The 24,644-nt window shown below is 41.0% G+C and overlaps 1 protein-coding gene across 1 annotated transcript; it reads left to right on the top strand.

The window, feature by feature from the left end:
- The first annotated feature begins 426 nt into the window (after window positions 1–426).
- On the top strand, window positions 427–22,507 carry SLC38A4 (solute carrier family 38 member 4). The gene is made up of 16 exons (XM_032207589.1): window positions 427–495; window positions 4,552–4,782; window positions 5,355–5,445; window positions 6,577–6,692; window positions 9,684–9,757; window positions 9,889–9,981; window positions 11,614–11,695; window positions 11,797–11,879; window positions 11,975–12,033; window positions 12,430–12,708; window positions 12,827–12,906; window positions 13,973–14,073; window positions 15,033–15,157; window positions 17,526–17,670; window positions 18,304–18,401; window positions 19,876–22,507. Exons 2-16 carry the CDS (start codon window positions 4,664–4,666, stop codon window positions 19,975–19,977), a joined length of 1,647 nt encoding a protein of 548 aa, XP_032063480.1. The 5' UTR covers window positions 427–495; window positions 4,552–4,663; the 3' UTR covers window positions 19,978–22,507.
- Window positions 22,508–24,644: the final 2,137 nt, after the last annotated feature.

Raw genomic sequence — 24,644 nt, 5'->3', positions numbered from 1 at the left:
CAGTTGCAGAGATAAGAGCCATGTGGGAGCCCTCAGCTACTTCTCCCAAACGCCGTTTTCAAGGCATATTGGTATTGTGCTGCTGCAAACTTAATGTGCATGGGTGGCTCAGAACTCAAGATTATCAAGTGAAAGCATGGTCGAGCCTGGGTGAAGCATTCTGCAGAGATGCATTTTGTAATAGTGCTAAGCTCTGAGAGCAAATAGCTCTGGTAAGGGAGATGTTTGCCCTCAGTGTGCTCCAATAAGCTGATTTACCTTTCTTCTTTTTTTTTTTTTTCCCCTTTTTTTTAAAAAGAGCTGACGCAAATTTGTCAAAGGGAGTTGTTGGGGTGTAGCAGATGTTGATTGGCTCATCTGATACACTCCCATTTGTCTTTAAATCACTGTCCAACTGCTCTAGGTTGCACATGAGCAAACTTTTCATTACAGGTGCAAATCCTAAAAGACAGAACCTGCTTAGCCAGCAAGCAAGGGAACCAGCTTGACTCAGAGGTAAACTTAAAACTTTTCCTTTACAATGCATAGTCAATGTATTTTAGACACTGTCCACATCTTCAAAAACTGAGAATTAAAAATGCAATTAATATGTAAATTTAAGTGTAATTTGAAGGATGGGCTCCTTAAGATTTACTGACATAGTTGTTTATGTTGGCAAGTATGTTTGGAATTTCTTCAGGAATTAAATTTAGTCTTTTCATTGTATTTTTCTTTTTTTTATATATGGACAAACAAAATGTAAGCAACCAGAGAAGTTGCAGGAGTTGTTTGAAATTGACCAGACAATTAAGAAATAAATGCCCACTTTCCTTTGGAGCCTTTGGCTGACTTCAAGGCTCTTGATTTACTTGGCTAATATTCCAGTAAATAAATGAATTTGTGGAAATGGGCTTTGCATTTTAATTGTTTATTTCACAGTGATAACACTTATTTCATTTTTAAATAGCTGTGCAGACAGTAACATTGCAAACTCTCTGTCATGAAGATGAAGAATCTGGCAAAGTCTGCTAAATCAGATACCATGGTGGAGCTTACAAATCTTGATACTTTAAAACCTACAAAAATTCTGTTAGTCATATCTGTGACCTGGCACGATTTGCCTAGTGGTTGTCCCTTCTCTAAATGTTCTAACAGCAGACCAGATGGAAATCAATAACATTGTGCTATCAGATGCCAAAAAAAAAAAAAAAATCATAATTTTCTGAGTCATTTATGAAAATCATTATTTAATAACAAAGCAGAATTGTACCCTGTATTTGAGCAGAAAAAATAGTTGTATAAGAAGGAATAACTTTCCTCTAATAATAGGCTGACATCTTTTGCAACCAGTATTTCCATTTTAATGCAATACTTTCAGAATTTTTTTTCTGTTTAGAAGAATGCCATAGGAAGCAGCAAATGCATCACCATATTGAAAGCCAAGTTTAAGGAATGCCGTAGAGCTAAGAGATTTTTCTTGCATATAACCAAAGACTATCAATTTTAACTGAAAGAAAAAGAAGTGGAGAGATTTTTGCTTTCTTTCAAACTTACAAAATTATTCTGAAGTGAGACAAAGCTGGGTAGATTTTGATGGGTTTAGGTTTCTGCAATGGGTTTTAGGTGCCAAATTCACAATTCTGAAGCAGAAAGCATTAAACCACTGGGGAGCTAAAGCAGACCTTTGGCTTACCTGAAAATCACCTCATGGGAGGAGTTGTGTTCTGGCAGGGCACAGGCCTGACTGGCCTTGGTGGCCATGTCGTGCTGTGCTGGCCCTGGCCCTGGCACTGGCACATGCCCATCTACCAGCCCTTACAGGGAGCTTGGGCTGGGAGCAGCAGGCTGCTGCAGCCAGGATTTTCTTCTCAACATTAGCCAGCTAGCATATCCCCCAGCTCCTAAATAACGGCTCGCAGGTAGAACAGAAACACAAGGGCTGTGTGGTCATGCAGGGGCGTGGTAGTGGTCCCCCCTTGCTTTGCTTGCCCCTTCTAAGTACATGGGGGGCACATGTTACTGGCACGTTAGACCTCAACATCCTCCCAAATCCTTCAGTTTTGTGGGTCTTTTGCAATGCTGGGAGCATCAGGAAATGGATTTCCACTGACTAAGGGATGGCTCTGCCAAGTCCTGCTGAAGATCAAAGACACTCTTGGTTGTAGTTAATGTCAAAGTTATTAGCAGGATTCAAACCTAGTGCTGAGTCTTTTTTGATGGGTCTCATCCTGCCCACATTTATGCCAATGGCTTTCAGCTCATAGCTGTGCAGACCCCTGGAGCTCTACCAACTGCTCTCTAAAAAGTGACAACTGCAAGTGGCTGTGTACTCAATAGTCTTAATTTTGCCACCCAAGTGTTTGCACCTTCACTGGAAGACTTTTAGGAATTCACAAATTTAAAAAAAAAAAAAAAAATGTATATTGAGAATCACTGCTTTATGCAGTAGTTCCATAGCCTCTCGTGATGACGCCTGTAAATCAGATTACTCATTGTGTAAATGTTTGACAGGACAATGTCCAAATGATTCTTACACTGTAACGCATATTTCTGGTCAAGTTTTGCTCCCCTTTCCAAACTGTGTTAGCTGTGCTGTACAGAATTCTTGCTCAGTCTAACCTCTGTGTAACTTAACTCCTGGAAACTTTTTTGGCTTATTTTTTCTGTTTCCCAACTCTTTGAAGATGTGTATATTTTGGACTGCCACTCCTGGAAAAGACATTTCTCCAATGAGCACTTGGTAGCGTGCATTTCATCAGAGCAGGGCTAAGAGCAGGCAGATGAGCCTGCTTGACTTTTACACATTAGATTAAAAATAAGCCTCAGGAGCTGGAAGGACTCTGTTCCCTGGACAGGGCAGCGTCTGCGTTTGAAGACAGTTCAGTGAATGAAGCCACAGCTGGGAGGGTCTGGAGTTTTTTTTTAATTTTGTTAGTCTCCTGGTGTTATTCATACCCCGACTGGGCAGAATCCCCGGGTCGCTGGAACGTGAGCCTGCCCTGCTGCCACGGGCGCTCATCACCCTCACTCGCACTCCCCGAGTGGCAGCAGAAAGGAGTAAACAGAGCCGCGTCCTCTGGTAGGAAATCTCCTAATGCATTCTGATATTGCTTTTCCTTTTCGGTTGTCTGGTCTGGGTGGATGGTTTTAGAGAGAAGTAAGGAAGCTGACTTAAATTTCTGGCCCATGGTTGGTTTTAGCCTCCAGGACTGGTATTTAAAGTTTGTGTTTACATTTTAAGCCCATGCATTCTAACATTTTGTCACTACAGATACATTTGTAGATGCTCTTAAGGACAGCATGTGATCAGCAGCAGAGTCTAGTGAAGGTCTGGTCCTCAAGAGAGGACTTACACATGCACAAATGCAAAACCAGGAAAAAGGCTATTCAATAATTGCAAGTTTAGTGCTACAAAGGGCCAGACATGGAAATTATTAGTTGCAATGTTTTCTGATGTTGTTATGAAGCCTTGGTCTGTACTTAGCATGTGATATTTGTGAAAAAGGTAATGGATCCAGCCAGTGTGCCTGACTGTGAGGCAGAAGGTGAAGTGCTAGGAGGCTGCAGGGCTGGCCCCAGCTGTGCCAGGAATTACAATGCTACCTGATCTCTGCTCGCTCCCCTCCCTGCTGTGTTCCATTGTCTCCCCAGCTGTGAAATGGAGATGCAAGGTGCCTCAAGGAGTATCTTGGGGAAGGGAAGAGTATTGTAAAACTGCAAAGTTTCTTGCAGAATGTTTTCCTCCTGAATGTGGGAATGAGCAATTGAACGTAAATGTCTCAGAAGATGAGACTAACAAGAAAGAGCTGAAATCCTGGGGGTGAAGTCCTTTTTGTAACTTTGATTTGGACAATTTCCCTCAATTCATAGAGAGAGCTGAGCATTTATTCATATGAATTTTAAAAGCTGTAATTTTTATGACAAAGGTAAAGATCGTGAATCTTATACCTGTTTAAAACCATGTGTGAGACAGATCTCCCAGATGTGGGACAGGTAAGGATTAGACACAGATATTCTGAAGAACAGAAACTGCTATAACAGAACTGCACCGCCTCATTATCAAAGTAGATCATGCAGACATAGTCGCCTTCTCAGACAGAACCCAGCAAAGGGGACAAATCCTCAAGACATTTAAAACTGACAATATTCATCTTATAACAAATGATTCAAAACACTAAGGGTTTCCCTAAAGTGTATGTATGTTTTAAAGCAATGGTAGTGAAACCCTGATATACTCCCTTCATTTCTAACAGTGACAGCTTCTGCACAGCCATCACTTGCAATGCAAAAACAGCAATTCCAGTAACTATTTTCTTCTGTTTCTGTAATGTTGCCAGATGTTGGGCATCCACTGTGCATCTATTGGCCACTGCCCTCTCCACAATTTCAAGGGAGACAGAGGGGCTAAGTGCTGGCACATAAAGGAACATTATGCTTGCCCAGAATTTTCCCAGCCTGCAACAGCCTCCTCTCCTAATGCTGTTACAGAGAACAAACACAAAACCAATGCTTCACACTCGTTTTTCTAATTTGAGGAAAACTGTAATGAGTCCTGTTGTGTGTTGTTTGCAGAACAGAGTGTTCTGGCAGCCCCCCCATGGTAGGGAGAACCAGCAGGCAGGCGCTGCAGTGCTGTTTACCCTGAAGGAGCGAGTGTGTGTGCTGGAAAGCGCTGACCACTCTAATGGATCGCATGGAGCTGCAAAAAGTCAACATCGAGCTCGACGATCAGAGCAACAGCGGGGAAAGCCTCGAAGACAACTACACGGAGCTGGTTGATTCAGAAAAGGCTGCAATTAGGAGGTAAGCGTTTAAATGGGAAGGCTCTTCTGTTAAGGCTAAAAAGCAGTGATTGAAAAACGAGCTTCACTAATGGCATCTGGGACTCAAAACGTTTCCTAGGTAATATGCTGAAATTAGTGTGATTGTTTAGCTAGCACTTTCCAACTGCACCAAGCCTCCCCGCTCTGCGCTCAACAGATGCGGTGCCCAGCAGAGCAGGGGCAGCCCAGGGTGCCCTGTGCCGGCCACTGCCTGAAGTGACCTTTGCAGGCTCTCTTTGCAGCCCTGAGCACTCACTTGGTAACTCCCAACCACCCCAGCCACACAAATCAATGTGTAAATTGATATGCACGCAATGCACTGTGAGCTGAGCACATTCCCGCTGTGCTGCAGCCATTAAGGAGAGGGGCAGCCCTGGCCAGGGCATGGGCAACAAGAGAAAAAAAAGTGTTTGTTTTTTCTGGAGGACCTCTAAATATACATTGCAATGCCAAAGGAAAGTTTCATCCAATGACCAAAAGCAATGATTGTCATAACAGTGAACAAGTGTCATAAGCCTTATCTAACGTTTTTGTATTTTTCTTTTTGTTCAGTCCATTTGCTAGTGATGATGCAGAAAGTCAGAAGTTCCTTACAAATGGATATCTGGGTAAAAAGAAATTGGAAGACTATAATGAAGAATATGTAAGTTTTATTCATTTTTAAGGGTAATTACAATTAAATCATATTGACCTGAATCATTTTCCAAAAGTTTCAGTAAACGAAGTTACTCTGGAGCTTGATCAGCATAATCTTGGCTTTGGAAGAGTAAACACATTTTCTAACAGTTAGCGCAGCAATCTCTTTCTGTTGTCTTGCAAGTAAAGCTGGGTATTCCCTTCCCAAGCAATCAGAAAAATTCCTCAGCTCACACTCATACTTAGTAGGACAACTGTATTGTACTACGCAAGATGTCCCGCATGGGGGGGGCTGTCCATTTCTAGTTAGAGGTGGGCCCTAGCTTTTGTACTGCTTGTTTCCAGCATCCATGTAAGGGAAACTACACCCAGCTGCCTTCCTTGAAAGACGGGACACTCGTGTTCAGCTTCGCAGTGCTGAACACAACAGGCACAGTGTTCCTCCATCTCTGTAGGCAACTCCACAGGAAAATGGCAAGACAGCAAAGGTTTCTGGGGTGTGTTTGTGGTTATCTGTGCTCAACATTATTCAAAGTTATCCTGAAGTTGATGACAAAGAAAGGAATTATGTTACTGGTCATGTTACATATTTTATTAGGATTGTTCAAATAAAACCATCCAGTTAAAGAAAAGAATATTCTTTGTAACTGCAAGTTAAAATTAAGAGCCAGATTCCTTCATCCCTTCCCACTTGGCAGCGGGTGTGACTCCCTCACACACCATCTCCTGCCTCCTGTTTTTTGTCCTCTCCACTCTCCTTCCCCCCACCTGAGCCACGCAGACCTTCCTCCATCACACTCCACCCTGCCCCCTGACACATTTTTAGCTCCATAGAGAAAGTAATACATCTTAGTTGGAGAAAAACTCAGGAAATGGCTGAATTGCTTTTTAAGTTAATCATCTGAACTTGTCAAAACAGTAACTGGGAAATCTATTAGATAGCAGCATGTGTTTCTATAGAGGCTGGCCAGCAGTCAGACAGCTGTGGCTATCTCACCTCAGCAGACTGTTGTCTTCACAAGGCTCCTCCTCTAAGGATCAAGACATCAATAGAGGGAAAAACAGCAGTGAGGACAATTAGCCCACTGCGCTCAATAAAATGCAAGTTAGTTGTAATGTCTCTTTTTGTTCCCTACAGCACCGGGGCAGAGCTTCCTTTGGCATGTCTTCATTCAACCTCAGCAATGCCATTATGGGCAGTGGCATCTTAGGGCTGTCCTATGCCATGGCCAACACAGGAATTATCCTTTTTGTGTAAGTACATAGAGAGAAAAGTGAATAGAATATAAGCAGTGAGGTAGAGTTATTTTTCTTGGGGTGGTTAGAGAGGTAAGTTAAGCTTAAGAGCCATGTTTTGTTAGCTGAAATGTTTTGTAAGACCTTCTATAATGAAAACATTTTAGCTGCCCTGCAAGGAGCCATCCACTGCTGACAAACCGTTTTTGTTTTTCTTTAGCCCTGTTTTGTTTCAGGAACACAACTGTCCATTGATGCTGTGTAGTCCAAAAAAAAATAGAGGGGCAGAACAGTATATTGGTCCCAAAATAACAACAGCAATCTTGCTGGTTCATTATGGGAATTCTACAAAGGCAATAAATCACACATGAAGTATATATTTACATCATCCTAACTATCCAATCACTGTGTAGAAATGGGAGAAGAATATTTGATACAAGTCTGAAATGGCAGTAGGCTTTGAATGCAAAGGCATGCACAGATTTCTTCAGATTTGGTGCCGCTCCCCCAATCTATTTGTACTTGGTGTGCACAGATGACTGCAGAGGTATGTGGCTGACATGCAGTGTCTATACAGAATGGGTTTTGATAGACAGTAATAGATATTCTTGTGAAGTTCTTTAATCTATGGCTAACCTTGTCAAATGAGACTACAAAAGGTTTGTGGGTTTGGTTTGGTTTAGTTTTGTTTTAATAATCATTTTTAATCTTAACTCGGGCCTTTAATTTTAATCCCCCTTTTAGGCTGGAATGCAGTATGACAGTACCATATGACAATAGGCCATTGTTGTACATTACTGAACTCTTAACAAGCCTCTAAATCAGGTGGTATGGCTACCTCTGTGTGGCTTCTTTCTTCTGGAGGTTGTTTAACTAGAACAGCAACAGCATTTGAAATGCTACACGTTGCTGCCAGTTGCTAAGAAACACCTCCTGTTTTTTTCCAGTAGAATCTATAACTGAAAATTAATTGTAGATGCAAATGCTGCCACTCTCCTGGGTAAGTACTTCCCAGCACCTGCACTTGAATAATTTAGATATAGGATTTACAGATACAAAATGGAACATACTTCTACAAGTGACTGCATTAGAGTCTGGAAAATGTAGGATTTTTTCCCCCAACTTTGTCTGAGCACTCGTGCTAACCAATATACCATAAATTATCACTGGAGAGAAAACTGATACATCAAGCTTTGTTGGGGAGAGAAGGAAAAAAAAAAAAATTACCTTTGCAATATTTTTATTCTTTGGGCTCTGTTCATTCACAAGAGTGACTGAAAAAAAGTCGGATGTGAACCTAATGACATTAGCTCTGCTGGCAGTGCTAAAGAAGTGCTCTGCTGGCAACCCTGCAGAAATGCTACAGCAACCCTATGGAGTCTTATATAGTAAAAACAAAGGATTTCTCCACCCTGCAGCTCATTTTCTTTTCTGTTCTACTTCCATACTTTTTGCATGAGAACATTCTCCCTTCTGGTGGAGGAAGGAGTTTTATTTAAATTGTAGAACTCTGTAGGGATATTGTTACCCCCGTGGCATGCATCCTCTTGCCAGAGGTTCCTCTGTCAGATCATGACGTTCGTGTCAGTGGGACAGAAAAATTCCATCTACTAAATAGAAGCTGACGTACATTAATTCTAATTTAGACTATGTTGGCAGCAGTTCATTTATGGTTCTCATATTGCCCAACTACTCTCATGCTGGAAGATTTTCTACACAGTAAAGCCAAGAAGAGGGCTGAGTTTTAGAAACTCAGAAGCTCCCCAGCAGCTCCCATTACATCCTCCTCTGCCATGAGGAAGGTTTCCATTGGCATGGGCCAAACACCAGAATGTCTCTGCTGCCTGGCAGTATTCAGGAAGTGTCACCAGGTAGGCTTTAGTTTACTATAGCTACACCCCATGTGTCAGGACTTAGAGACCATGTCTCTGCATAGCAGCTGCATGGGTGCCATTGAGAAAGATGCCATCCTGGAAGGATACACTGCAGCCTCAGACATGATCACCCCTTTCTGTACAGCATGAACCCACAGCATGAGAGACAACCCCACTCACGTGAAGTCTCTAGCATTGACTGTCTCTCTTGGAGAAAGAAACATGGTCTGGAGACCATCACCTGACCCCTACACCTATGTCTCCTCTTAGACTATAACTCATTTACAAACTTAGTTATCAGTGTCTCCCATATTTATACCAAACCTTGCATTCAGTGGAATGGAAGGTGTAGGCACAACCTCCTGTTCAGCCATGGAGTAGTGGACATATGTAGAGTAAGTATTTCCTAGCTCTGTCATGTCAGTCATGTCATCACATCCCCTTCTGCCCAACATTTGCACAGGCTGACAACAAGATGGTTGTGGTAATAAGATATGCTGCCCACATTATTGTGCCCTGAAAATGTCATATAAAGCTACAATTTTTGCCAGTATTTTGTGAGAGGATGATAGCTGAAATCACTTAGTGTGCAATGTTGTGTAGAAGGAATATGTCCGTAATCAGAATTGATGAAGGGAGGCACCAGTACCTTTAAGTAAACTAGGCCGGAAGAGAATGCTGCAAACTCTCCAAAAACAGGTTTTCCAGTGTCATGACACTTTTTAGCACCATGGAAGATTTCTTATGAAATTTGCAAAGTGTACATTTAAAGCTAAGCTCTACAACTTCATGATTACTTGGTAAAATGGCAGAAGTCTAGGCATAAGTTGGCAGTGAAGTTGTCACACAGTTCTGGATTTGCTGGTTTTTTTTGGTTGGTTGGTTGGTTTATTGTTTGCTTGTGTTTTTGTTTGTTTGTTTGTTTGTTTGTTTGTTTAAATCTGCATTAGGAGAGAGATTTAAAGGAGAGGTCAATGAGCTAGTAAGAGACCAAAGACCTGACTCTTGCACAGAGATCTGTTTATTTTAGTTGAGTCTTACTAAGACGTAAAAATTTGAGAACAAGCATACATTCAAATTAACTGAGTGTTTCTGATGTCTTAAATGGGATTCCACTTTCTGCTTTGCCTTGCAGAATTCTGCTGCTCTGTGTAGCAATACTGTCACTCTACTCCATCCACCTCTTACTGAAGACATCAAAAGAAGGAGGTATGAAGATCAGGTTGTGACTGACCAAAAGTCCCTACTACATGCACGTTTTTTTACCTTGGAATGCAATTCATCAAGAGTACCCAATGTAGTGGCCCATGTTTATTTTTATTTTTTATTATTTTTTTCAGGCTCATTAATATATGAAAAACTGGGGGAAAAGGCATTTGGATGGCCTGGGAAGTGTGGTGTTTTCATTTCGGTTACAATGCAGAATATTGGAGGTAAGGGTAAGAAGTATTTAGAAAAAAAGGTTTTCTACCCTCCAATGCTTTTCTACAGAGCACAAGTACTTTCTCTCCTCTCTCTGACTAAACAGCATCAGAGATGAGAAGGGTACAATATGCATTATCCTTTCCATAAGGATGGCTTGGCTTGGCCATTTCTCTTCATTGACCATGGCTCAGACAAGACATCTTACTCAAGTCAGAAAAGATGAATCCCACATAAAAGGAGAAGCCCATGGTACTGACTTCTCCAGAGAAGAAAAGCTCTTCAGTAATTCATTTGCCAACTAAATTCTCTGCTTGAAAACACATCTAGACTGTGATCTCTCCAAGATGTTGGGTGGTTGAGAAAGATCATTGAAAGTATTCATCCACAAGGATAATTCCTGTGAAATATCTATCAAGCAACCTCCGTCCTCTCAGAATGGAGACAATCTACTTGCAGGCATAAGTAGCAGGCATAGGCCTGCATGTTCAAGCACCAAAGCTTATTTCCTTTTACTACCCAGGGAGAAACCTTTTAGGATACTGGAGAACACTGTATACACTGTATTAGAAAGCTTAGGGGAGTTTGTACATTTTTTCCTGATTTCTTCAGGAGAGGTAGTTGACAGAAGCTGCATTATTATTGCACTAGAGGTTGGACTTGGTAATCTTGGAGGTCTCTTCTAACCTAGATGATTCTGTGATTATCACTATAAATATTATCATTGACTAATGATGCATTATTAGTCAATGAAACATATATCTTTTTCTAGCCTCTGTCATGGAACTCGGAATGTTTCGCAAATCTTTTGTAACAAATTTCTACTGTTGTTTTGGAGCATATTTGCTACCCAAATAGAGGTGGTTCATATCTCTTCTGTATTGAAACACTTTTTGATTGGGATTTTTTTGATTGTGTTCATAAAAGCTCTTATTCCATGGTCTTCCTTTTCTTCCCCAAGCCTGGATATTAATTGTTGTTGAACTGAAGGAAGAATGTTTCCCTGAGAGAGAGGAATAGCTGTTCCTGTAGTCCAGTGGTTTTCAACTTACTGTCCAGGTTGATCCATAGGTGTCCAAAGAACTCTCTGTGGCCAATGTAAGATAACTTTAAAAATCATGCCTTCTGCAAGTAGATTTCAACGAGATATATAGAAGTCGACCCTTCCACCATGAATACTGAAAACTAGCTTTTTAGATATATGGAGTAGAGTACTGGAAAGAAGAAGTTAGAAATAGAGGGCACAAGAGAGACAAATTGGTTTTGAGGAAGTGACAACCAAAGTCACTACAAAAAAAAAGTAGATGGATGATGTCCACTGGAAAAACAGAGCAGAAAAGCAAAAGAAAACTTCGAAAGTGTAAATTTCATAACAGTGACTAGAGTATGTTTTTAGTTGAGTAATGGCTATTGTACTGTAAGGCTAAATGCTAGATGTCATTCAGGACTTGTTTATCAAAGAACAATATCAAGAGAACATACCTTTTCTCTATTTTCACTATTTGAAAAAACTCATTTCTCCATTTTAGCAAAAACTGACTTATTGAAACTGTATGCTTTTCATATAGCACCAATGTTTTTTAAAACAAATTATTTTGTTGGAATTATACTGTTTTCCCTGAAGGTGTTTGCTTGTTTTTCAGCAATGTCAAGCTACCTCTTTATTATTAAATATGAACTTCCTGAAGTGATCAGAGCATTTATGAAACTCGAGGAGAATTCTGGGTAAGTACCTTTGTCCAACCAGACCCTTAGATGAAAATTTTTCACTTCATTGTCGATGGTAATTATTGTTTTTGTTTTTGTTTTTAATTCTCTCTCTTCAGAGAATGGTACCTAAATGGGAACTACCTCGTTATACTTGTAACAGTTGGGGTTATTCTTCCCCTCTCCCTTCTAAAAACCTTAGGTAAGGTTAATATCCCACTTAACCTCTTTTCTTGTTTCTGTTAGGATTGTGAATTTATATGCTGCTGAACTGTGTATTTTTTTCTTGCTTCACAGGTTATCTTGGTTATACGAGTGGTTTTTCGCTGACCTGTATGGTTTTCTTTGTCAGTGTGGTAGGTTACTGTTCAGGACTTGTCTCTAACCAAATACAGAGCCTGTAAACTGTGCAACACTGCTAAATCTCTTACCATAACAATTTATTGTGGATGTTAGAGTAGCACCTGCAAGTGAATCTAATCAACAAGCCTAGTGCTGAACAAAACCAGATTTAAAAAATCAGCCTAAAAAGCAACACTTAAAAGGATGAAATATAAAGCAGGGCAGTGACAGAACTAGAGTAACAATAAATACTCGCAGGAGAAGCAGAAGTGATAACAGTTTGTTTCGTGCCTCCTCTCTTTCTCCTCTCACTTCTGTGTGTCTATTTTTATTCTTGTTGGCTTATCATGGGTATAAATGTAATTTCTTATGGTAATACTCTTCTGATGACATTGTCTACTCTTTTGCAGGTAATCTTCAAGAAATCCCAAATACCTTGTCCTCTCCCCATCATGGCGCACGGGGTTGAAAACTGGACAGCCACCAATCACACAGTGCCAATGCACCTGGTCATGTTACCAAATGAGTCATTCAGCTCTGGTGTGAATTTCATGATGGACAACACAGCTGGGCACATGCCAGGCCTTGAGGAGCCAAGAGATACCTTCCCCAGAAGTGGTGTAGAATATGAAGCACACAGCGACAGTAACGACTTGTGTCAGCCCAAATACTTTGTCTTCAACTCACGGGTAAGAGAGATCCTGTAGAATTTGTCTTCTGCCATTCGTACCACAGCTAAACTGCTGCCTGCCAAAAGTCAGAGATACAGCAGTGACCGTTCTTACTAATGGGAGCTTTATTTTACAGACTGCCTATGCAATACCCATCCTGGCATTTGCATTCGTATGCCACCCTGAGGTGCTACCAATATACAGTGAACTGAAAGAGTAAGGTTCTTAAATTTTGTCCCATCCTTCCAGTTACCCATAACAGAGATCACTTTCTACCTGTTCTGCCTTGATTGCTGGTGTGTAGACACCCACCCAATAATGATTTATTGTGTGCCATAGTAAACAGATATCGGCTTTGCTTTCACCTAATAGTCAGATACCGGTGACAAAGAGCCGCTGTTCAGAGAGACATGTTGATCGATATTTACTTAGGAAAGAAGGAGTCTGGACAGTCCTTTGAATGACATGAGATATATTGGGGAATTTGACTGCACAACAGACAGTGCTGAAACAGAGAATTCTGGATTCTAAAAATATCTTAATCAGTTCTGTGCCTGGGTCAGCTATTGCTTACTTTTAAAGTTTCCTGGGATGCCATTGGTGTGGGTGTCTTATATAGACTCTTAACCTGGCCTGTTTTGATGATTATATATCAAAAATCAGATACATTTGCTTAAACTAGCACAGAGCTGACAGTTGGGAAGGGCTAAGAAACAAGAATTACCTTACAGGAGGTTGTGCTGTAAAACTCAAGGAGACCAAGACCCATTGCCTCTTATTTTAATATGTTTAACCTCAGAAGTAAACATTTTCTGATGACGTGGAATTTGCTCTCAGGCACCATAAGCTGAAGGGATCCCTTTAACCAAGGGATCTCTAAAGAAAGGATTTGACCTGCAGGAGGTTCTTGAACCTACAGAACAGTTCTCTGTAAATATAAGGGCATGTTCATACAAAGCTGGCTAAAAGTTCTTGTCTCAATATTGTTACCAGCCCTGTAATTGTAGACACTCCATTTTTTGTTTAAAATACATCATTTGAGATTGACACAGAAATAATGATGTGGCTCATCTACATGTTGTCACCAAGTAAATAGTAGAAGTGAAGTTTCTATTGAAACTTTCTATTGAAAATTTAATTTTTATGCTGTTCTGCACAGAGCTGTGAAGCTTCAGGAGATCTGTATAACTCATAGTTGCTATGAACTTACTGCTCCTCAGAGTACTTGTGCAAATAGAGGCTTTGTAAGAACAGCACTGTTACCCTTTCTCTCCTACTTCAGTCGCTCCCGAAAGCGGATGCAGAATGTCTCAAACATCTCCATCACCGGCATGCTCATCATGTATCTTCTGGCTGGTCTCTTTGGATATCTTACCTTCTATGGTAGGTCAAAACCCTGTTCTCTCCAGAATTTTCCCTCCCATTTTGAATCTGGCGAGATGGATTTACCACATGTAGGCTCAAGTGTTCATCTGTTTTCTGTGGGCGTGGATTCATGCACAAGCATTATCCAGAAATAATGTGCTGTTTGTAACCTCCTGCATAACTGGTGAGACTTATCCAGTCAGGCCACAAGCTCCTCACCCACCCTGAGTCTCAGGGCTACCTAGCAGTGGGAGCAGTTGATTTTGTGAACTCAGACAGAAAGCTTCTTTAAACCTGGCTCTTGCAAAGTCCGGGAGTGGCAAAATCAAAAATACTCTAATGTTCAACAGCTTTACACGACACTATTAAGAGCTACCCACCATGGCTCTGACACCACTAATTCAGCCTCACCTGTGCTGAAAAACAGGTGCAAACCATTCTAGTGTAAAGAAAATAAGGATGAGCAGGACTAACCGGTAAGTAAATAGAGTAGCCCCTATATTAGCACACCAGTTTATGCAAACAGCACCTCTTTTTACCTTGTTAGTTCCTCTGTTACGGCACAGAAGTGAATGACACAGCACAACCTGCACCACACTGCTGTGGTGAGAGGGCTGGGACACTTGGGTGGAGGTCCAGGGATCTGTTCCCAGTTCACTTGGTTGTTTTCTGTTTCGTAACAGAGAAATTATTTTTGCCTCAGGTTCCACACCAACCTAATGACTTTGAGAAAATCATTTGAGATGCTGGAGTACAAAAGCATCACCTCACAGCTGTGTTACCCTCATCGTCTCTGAATGATGGACTTGCATCAGTCATGCTGGGAAAATTCCTCTTTCGTGCCCAGCCTGTAACATGGATCTGATGGCAGCAGCTGGGCCGGAGCTAATCTTGTTGGGCTGCAGGATAAAGGTTTCCCTTTTGCATGTGCAGATACTGCTTAAGGCACTCAACTCGTCTCTGTTTCCTTTTTGTAGGAGAAGTCGAAGATGAGCTGCTTCATACGTACACCAAGGTGTACACCTTCGACACCCTCCTTCTGTCTGTTCGCCTCGCAGTTCTGGTGGCTGTCACCCTGACTGTGCCCCTTGTCCTTTTCCCTGTGAGTAACAGAGCTCCTGGAGCTGAAATTGGGCACAGCCCATACACACTAACTGTGGGTACTTAGGATAGGTTAACTAACATTAAAGAAAAGCAGGCCTGAGTGTTGATTTGGCAGGGTCAGTTTTCTCACACGTAGCTTGCCCGGAGCAAGAACCTTCAGCAGCTAGGGTTGCAAACTTTGAAAGACTGAAATAAATCAGTCTTTATAAATAAATCACAAATAAATCAGCAACGACCGCCCTGGCTCTCCCTGTGCTATATTTAACAGAGCAGCAGTGTGCATACTGAGGACTGGGGATGTAGTCAAACCACCTATAAGATTTCCTAATACAGACATATGCACCTACCACAGCACCCAAACTCACAAGGGTGCACACAGCTCAGACCATGACTCTCCGTGCCTTCCCCCAGCTGCTGGGGAGAAAATAGTGCTAGCCAGTGAGTTCTGGGGAACTGGCACCCCATTTGGTGGGGCAGACACCAGCCCAGCACCACGCTGCTGTCAGGTTCCTGTTGATCTTCATCATGGCCTGATGTTTCTGTCTGCTAAGAGATAATCCACTGTCCCGGCTGCAAACACAAGCTCTGCATACGTATTTCTTCCAGGCTCGCTGGCAAATACTTAACAGCAGTGATCACCACTCAAGCTTGCCTGCAAAACAAAATATGTCCTGGTCTAAAGTACGCGCAGCAATCAGTACATCTAGCTAAGAGTGCTCTGACGCTCTGCCCCAGATGTCATGTTTAAGCCAATGACTTAAGTGCTTAAATTTGTCTTAGCTAGCTGAGCGCTATTCATGGGAAAACAAGCTAAGCATTGCAAAAGCCTCTATCTGTCAGATACAGTATTTTGCATTTTTAGCTCTCTGCATAATTATTTTTATATCCAAATAGTGTACAAAGGCTTAGCAGTTACATACCACAGCACTAAATGTTCTATTAAAAAAAAAAAAAAAAAAAGAGAGAGAGAGAGAGAGAGAGAGAAAATATCAAAGCCCAGAGAAAATGTCATATTCTTTAAAACTAGTATATTAGACAACTTTGTATGGCCCATCAGGACAGGCAGCCTCCCATGCCCTCCCCCCCCTCCCCAAAAAAAAAAAAATGTATTGCTATCAAAATAAATAAATAAATATAGGTCTGTGTACCATTAGTCACTGTAAAAAAAAAAACATTACTGACTGTAAAATTTCAGTCTGATAGCTTCATTTTATGGATAACATCACAGCAGAAATAATGCAGAGGATGCTGACAGCAAGTGAACAAGAATGCAGGCAGTGACTCTTCAGTGGGGTGATGCGGTTTTATACCAACTGAGGAACCAGACAAAAGTTTTGCAATCTGCCTTCTTCTCCATAACATGTTGTCACACCAACCTGAAAAACATAACGTGCAAAATTCATTCCATGTTTCCAAATGACAGGCTCCAAGTCTGACAGAACTCCATACACTTACAGAGTTGCCAAACTCATACAGAAAGTGCTTTGTTTTAAAATAACTAAAAAGAAGTTAGTTTTGAGGGTTTTTTCCAGTGTAAGCACACTTTTTTTCAACTTCTACCTTCCAAGTCTTCTAAGCTTATCACAGTACTCCAGAGTAAGACTATCTCTTGACATCAAAGGGATTTGCAGCTGACCTTTTTCCTACTTTCCATCTCATGAAGAAAAACCTCTTTCTTGTGTGAGAAAGTGAAGCAAAAAGGATCCTCTGCAACAGCTTTTATACATATATATATAATTTTATATATATAATTTCCAAATGACATTGCAAGAGATGCTTTTACATATATACATATTCATATGTATATTTGTATACTTAATGTAAGTAAAACAAAAGATTGCTCTTTCTCTCACAAAAGTAAATTGCAGAACTCGTGGGATTTTCAGAGGGATCAGGTTCTGGAAGACAGCAACTCATATTTCATCCATGTATTTTTTGCCTGATGATTAGTATTCATAGTGGGGGCTTCTTTTTTTTTTTTTTTTTTTTTTTTTTTTTTTGTGTGTGTTTATATGTGTGTGTGTTTGTTTTGGTTTGGTTTGGTTTTGTGTGTGTCTGTGTGTTTTGTTGTTTTCTTTTGCTGATACCAGCATCTTTCAGTTGAGCAGATTTCATCTCCCTGATTTTACACCCTATTTACTTGTCTTTCTTCTACACTGCAAATATTTGAGTTTCTGCACTAAACTGTGAACCCAGTTCTCAAAGACCTACACCAAAGTGAGATTTATATAAAGGGAGTCAAAGACTGAAAACACATTTCTTTGGTCAGAATTTCTCACAGCAAAAGTAACCAGCATAGGTCATTAAAACAGCAAAGATAAATTAACTGCTGTTAACTGCTTTCCCTGATGGTTTTCATCTTACAGATCCGTTCATCTATCAGTGCATTGCTGTTTCCCAAAAGGCCGTTCAGCTGGATAAGACATTTCCTGATTGCAGCAGTAATTCTTGCTTTTAATAACCTGCTGGTGATTTTCGTCCCAACTATTAAAGACATCTTTGGATTTATCGGTAGGTTTCATAAATACATTTTGTTTACTGTGCTTATCCTTTCCACAACGTATTTGCATTTGTGGACTGAATGACAATCTCCATTTAGGTCTTAGAGTGGAATAAAAAAAAAATGCATATTTGATTTTGTTTTAGTTAAAAGGGACATAGGAATTCCCAAACAGCTGACAGGCAAAGCTGAATGATATCCACCTTTGTTGCTAACTTGCATGAAGATCAAGGAATTCAATAAACCCAGTATAAAAACTGATAAAAATTGGTTTGTCCCCACTTGGCCAGCTCACATGTGGACATCTACATCACAGGCAGTGATTTCCTACTTCTTCAGCCTCTTATTTGAGTACTCAAATAAGTGCTTGGACATCTCTATGCTACCCTTGAGGACGGGCCTCAGCAGAAGAAGGGAACCATAGGACTCCAAAGAAAATGTCCCAAATCAGACCCCATTAACCCCACTGAAATTATTCCCTAACCAGAGAGCAACCTCTTTTGCAGCCTGGAATAGAAGCTCTGGGGGTCATGGGTGACCACAGGAGAGCTCTGTACAAATGCCCCACGTCCTGTTGCACCTTGCAGATGCACCATGCCAGCTGTGCATCACACCACAGTACTCAGCTCCACTTTCTCTTCCAGGTGCTTCTTCTGCCACCATGCTGATTTTCATCCTCCCCTCAGCCTTCTACCTGCGGCTCGTTAAGAAGGAGTCCCTGAGCTCTCCCCAGAAGATTGGGGTAAGGATGCTGGCAGCAATTGCAAAGGAAGGATGATAGGAGTGTGTGTGCTTTTCTCTGGACACAAATCCTAGAGCTTTGACCTGCAACATCTGGCAGTTGATCATAAATTGCCAGGGATCACACAAAACACAGGTCGGGCAGTGTTGTTCACAGTAGCAGGGAGAGCCAGGGTACATGAACCAAAGAGTTTAGGGCTCCACTGCTAGTGATAAGTAAACTTCAGTAAGGGTCTAGTTTAAAGTGTGTCTTTTATCACTAGAAAAAGGCATTTAGTTAATCCAGTCTAATCTCTAGTTAACACCTGCACTTGTGTAAACAATACCTAAACAGTGCATAAGGAGCTGTTGGTTGATGCTGGAAGGTCAGCTGTGGATTAACAGGAAGATCTGAGGTCAAGGTTAAGAAGGAGGTTGTACTGCAGAGATAATGCAGTGATAGAGAGATGGCAGTTCTCCACTGGGATAGATTCACGTACCTACAGGAGATACATATGAATGTCTATTATTTATACGCAGCATATGTTTTTGTCACGCTGGACTGCTGCAGCAGTACCTTTTATCTTTGCATTAATGCTCACATTAATAGTGATCTGCACATTTAACAACATCACTGAGGACATGTCCTTTGAAAAATTAATCAGAAAATATATTGGTGAAATGTATATGCATACACATCATGTAAACAGTGCATATGTACATCTGTATATACATTCACAAAAAGCAAATTAATTGGGATGGAAGAATTTCTATTGGTACATAATGAAAGTATAAAGGAAAGATTTATTATCATAAAATGAAGACAACTTTTGGAGGAACTATCATTAGAGAGAGACTTTGAATATTTGTTCATGCCGTTTTGTTCATTCTTTGTGTTTCTGTGCTAGGCACATCTAGAATTTCATACCCTGCACTAAGACCACACAAAATATTCATCTTTGTGTTGTGATGCAGAATATTGTTAAGTGTGGACAGATTAGGGTAAGCTAAAGCCCCACTGAGGCAAAGGGGAAAAGTAAGCATCTGGATCATTTTAATACACACAGAAATGCCTTCAGAGAAAAGAGATGGGCTTACCTGTTTGTCTAATAAGGACAAAAAAGATTAATTCAAGCTGTTCTTGGTAGCAGAAACAATGAACATTCACTGAAAATTGGTCAATTTTTAAATTAAAAAAAAAAAAGTTAATCAGTTATATTTTGTGTTATTATTCACATTAACAAAACTGTGGGAGTTGTTTTGTTTTTTTTTTTCATTCCTTAAATTTGCTCTTGTAAAGTCCAGCCTTTTTAGACTGAAATTTTACATATAATTAACTTGATGCACATAGCCCTGTATGGTATTACTTATGTTTAACCCCAGAGAAAAACCCAAATTCAGGCCCTGGGCATTATATAAATGTGATTTCAATGTCTGTGAACCATCATCTGCTCAGTCACTTTCTTCACTAATACAATTTTATTTTCCAATTACAGGCTCTAATTTTTCTTATAGTTGGCATAATCTTCATGATTGTGAGTATGACTCTCATTGTAATGGACTGGATTTACAACCCCCCAAGTTCCAGACACCACTAACCTGTGGAGACAACCAAGTGCTTTTTATACCCTCAATGTTTTTATTGTGTGCTCCAAAGGACACCTGAATGGAACTGTTATTCCTAGCTAGTAACTGCAATATTCTGAAGACAGTTTCTGGTAAGGTCACTAGAACCCAATGGAGTCTGCGTCATCCTTGTCACTAAGGACTTATTTATGCATTAGGAACCTGAGCTTAGCATTTCTGGCCAGGTTAAATGAAATGTGTGGTGTGGATGCTTTCTATTTTCAAAACCCAAATAAGAGTAGCTGTGTATATAGTCCTCAACAGTAGTTTGGTCCCGCTCTTTTTGACCTCTCCCGTTACATTAATAACCACAGTTCCTAGAGCACTGAAAAGGCAATTAGCCAGAAAACCAGCTGGTGCCTTGTTTTGTACCCAAAGCACATAGGAGCAGCTGCCCAGCTCCAAGATAAAGGGTACCGTTTCTGTAGGGGATCAGAAAGGTGACTGCTCTCCACTGATCAGTCTATCTGAAAGGTGACAGCTTTGGCACAGCTTGCCAAAGCACCGTGGAAAAAGCTGAGCATCAGATATGTTGCCCAAATTTGTCACCCTCGGCATGTGATGGCTGCACATGATGATAAAGTTCTCTTGCACAGGAGCCCCTGTGCTGGGGCAAGTGCTTGAAGAACAGCTGAGCATTTGTGTTTTGCTGTGAAAGACGCCTGTGCTGGAAACGTCAGGCACTTCTGGAGTGGATTTTTTGGTTTTCTTTGATATTTTTTTTTATTCTTGTGTGAGATCGCATCACTGAACAAGTTGAATCGTCCATAAAAACTTGTCTTCCATTCTCACAGGAATTTAAGGACACCACAAGGTGTGGCAAAGCACCCTATCCAGTATTGTTCAGTACTTGTCTATTTGATAAACATTCAGTGCAGGAAACTGTAATTTGCTATATATATAAATATGTGTATTTATGTATATAATCCTTTGTTTTCCTCCAGTTATAAAAATGTTACCCTATGGTACATGATTTTTGATTTTTTTTTACACATCACTGTTTTCATAGCCACACATTTAATATCATTTTGAAGAAAACATTCTAGATTGGTGGGTTTGTAAAAGGTTCATCTTTATTCAGTTGTGTTTGAAATATACCTGTTGCAAACCCCAGCCATTACCTGTGTAAAAACAAATTCAGATGTTTACTACTTATGTTACAATAAATTGCAAGATGTTTTCCTCCTGAGAATTTTTAATATGTGCATCAAAGTTCTGTATTACCACTGTAAAACACAAATTTGGGTAACTCACTCTGTTGCTGTATCTCAGCTTGGCTATGGATATGCCAGCATCCAACAGCATGCATAATTAAGCAACAGCATGCGAAGGAAAAGAAATTACTGATAATCTCAAGTGTATCATGCTATGCAGCTGTGCAAGAGAGAAAAAAAAAGTGAAGCTCTATGTTATAAGGATGTTTAATTAGCACTCAGTACCCTCCAGACTGCAATTTTGTCTGTGCTGTGGGGTACCCACTCTACATGTACACTTCATACTATTTTTCTCCAAGGAAGAATAGTCAGAGAGGTGACACAAGCTCCATAGCAGAGGGAACAAGTGGGAAGGTGCGACCTGGGTTTAACATGCTTACACAAATCCAGGCTCCTGCTATTGGAGTTTGCATTATCCAACTTAGAAATCTGTTGCATGCACATGTGAACTCTGAAAGCCAAAGAGCACACAAAAAATGTCTCTGCCCACTTGTCAGTTTCACACAAAATCCACTCTGTGTGTCTATGTGTTCATGTACCTAAATGTGGGTACACATACAAGTTGACTAGAAAAGTGTACCAGAGATATGTTCCCTGCCAACTGCTGTCTTTATGAGCACTCTTTTATGTTCACTTGAGTACTGTATCCTTAATACACTGGGGCACGCTTCCTTGGGAATGCTGTCTGGTTTTGCATTTTTGAAAGAAAAAAAAAAAGGTTCCAATAACACTTTGTTCTATTTTAAGCAGACTAATACCAGGAATGTAGCTTTATTTCTGAGGAGACATATAATGTGGACTAGAGTTATAGCAATACACCCACACACCTCTCTTCCTCTTGGAGTTACTGAGTTATGTGTATGGAAGGACTGAATTGTAACTGCATTTTCATTTCAGAGCAAAAGTACAGTACATGTAGTCTGCAGCTGCGTGTAGAAGCTGAGAAATTCATGTAGCTCACCTAAAATATATATGACCTCAAGAAAAGTAACAGAAAGAGTATGGGACAATGGCACAAGTCACTACCTTTCCATGGCACAAAGCTATTGCTGTCCAAGTTAATGGTAGAAAGTCTGCAAAATGTCAGATATTGCAGTTAACATGTGCTGCTCACAGCAATATGCAGCTGCTGCTCATGGTGGGAGCAAGGCTGGTGTTGCACAGTAACTTGTTGGCACTGCTGAGAATGGTGTATGCTGGAGTTTCTTCTTTGTTCTGTCATGTTGACAATGAGGACTTTTATTACAAAACCATCCACTAATGTACAATAAATGATTTTTTTCAAGGACTGCAGATCTTTTTCCTTCTGTTTTAGGATAGCAAGAGAAGGAATATTTTGGAAATCAAGCAGAGACAATCTGGTAGCCTGAACATGAGCATCACTAAACCTGTGTTCCGTTTTAGGAGAGAAAATTGTGTATCCACCAATCTGCAGATGAGCAAGAGACCAGATATGGCAGCCCCTTCATATAGCAACCCTGTTACGTACCCTGTTTTGTATCTATTCATGGAGCTGCACAGACATCACTGGGCAGAGAATGGCTGGCATTAAAAGTGAGGTTATCTGCACGACACTGAATGTGTCGCACTTCAGAGCAGGGGATTAGCCAGGATACGCAGCACAGCAGCTAAGTATAGCCGCTGCTGGGAGCGCACACCAGATGGTAGCGCTCTGTATTAATGTTTCCTAGCACTGCAGCTGTAGGTTTTCCTGCTGTTACATAGTTGTCTGGTGTATAATCGTAGCCCAAAATATATGGGTCTAACTAGCACCGATGAGCTCATATGAGAACCACATTCCCCGTGCCCCCTAGCCCTCACTCACAGCCTGCACACTAGCCAGGGGGCACTGTAGACCCAAAAACTTGTTAAATTGCCACAGCATGAATGATACCAATGTTGCATCCAAGGGCGGCCCTCAGCATCTTCTCACCTCCCCTCCTGCACCATCAGCCTGTAGTCCATGTTGCCACCTCTGTCTGCCCTGCTGCTGGTCTGGGACATGAAGCCCTCCTGGATCTTCTCCCTGTGGTTACACATCCTTTAATTCTCCTTTGCTCTGTCTTCATATTTTGTGAGCTGAAAATTTCTTGCATCAGGAATCTGTGTAATTAAACATGATAAATTTAAGGCAAGTGAATGAGGGGAGTTAGAGAAAAGGAAAAAAACATGCCTTCAAGGAGAAAAAATAAAAAATGTATTAGGGATTCTAGCAGACATAGAGCTGTGTCACTCAATGGACATGATAAGAATGTCAGGAATGATATAGAAAGAAAGAAAAAAAAAAACACACAGAAATTATCAATAAATATATCAGTTTGGGATTTGGAAAGAAGCGGAACAAGGGACACTCATTAGAGGGCAAAGTCCTCTCTAGTCCATAAGTAATCAAAGATGATGTTAAACAACATCTATCTGAAAGAAAGTCAGCAGAACTAGATAAGCCACAAAGCAGCTGGCTCTGGTGTTAATTTTCAGTAAACCTTGGCATGCTTGGTTAGTTCTCAATGGCTGACATAATAGTCATTAGACCTAGTCAGCAACTACACACTAAGAGGTATAGTCAGTGGTAGAGATGGAAATTTTCCATTCGTTTGGCTTAAAATTTCAATGGAAGTTTTCCTGAAAATGTGCTCTTGCAACAAAATTGTGGTGCAGCCCAGGCAGACCCAAGTGGAAACCTGCCCAGTTTTCCATTGAGGGTAGCAGCTCCCAGCCTGGGTGCTTTGGCTAGCGGTTCATGGTGAGCCGTGGGTGGCAGCTTGGCATTCCTGCCATGGAGCTTGGCTTGAGTGCTGCTCCGATGATCCCTTCAACATGTCCTCAGTATGTGGTGGTGTCCAGTAACATCCTGAAAAAAAAAAAAAAATCTGGAGAACAGAAGCTGCTTTTAGTTAATTTAATCATCACTTATTGCAAATGCTTTACAAGCTTGTTCTAAACCTGGATGAAAAAGACTTTTCATAAAAGAAATAAAGCTGGAAGGTGTCTCAAGTAATCTCCTGTTCCACAGCTGGATTAAGCAACCTTCCTGGGTTGGTGTTTGCAGATAAAAATATTGTCTCCAGCTTGTCATTTCAGACATTAAAAAAAAAAAAAAAAAAAAAAAAAAAAAAAAAAGGTAAAACAGTGCTAACTACTCTCAGAAGCACTAAACCTGCAAAGAGCTGCTGCCTCCAGTGGCTTAGAGGAGGGCAGTGACAACACAGCCACCACCAGCATGCACCCACCACGTGCTGAGGCTCTGCAGCAAGCCCACAAACACGGCCAGCTGCCACGGCCTGACCCGGTGGCACTCGGAGGGCTGCAGGGCAGCCGTCTTCGTCAGCGGGGCACCACGAGGAGCTGCGTCAGACAGAGGCTAAATCCCCCTGCTGATGTGGTGAGCTAAGTGCTAAACCCAACGCATCGTAAAGTGGCAAATA

Source organism: Aythya fuligula, chromosome 1 (genome assembly GCF_009819795.1).
Source record: "Aythya fuligula isolate bAytFul2 chromosome 1, bAytFul2.pri, whole genome shotgun sequence".
NCBI classification, from domain to species: domain Eukaryota; kingdom Metazoa; phylum Chordata; class Aves; order Anseriformes; family Anatidae; genus Aythya; species Aythya fuligula.
This window is presented reverse-complemented; position numbering and strand designations above follow the sequence as displayed.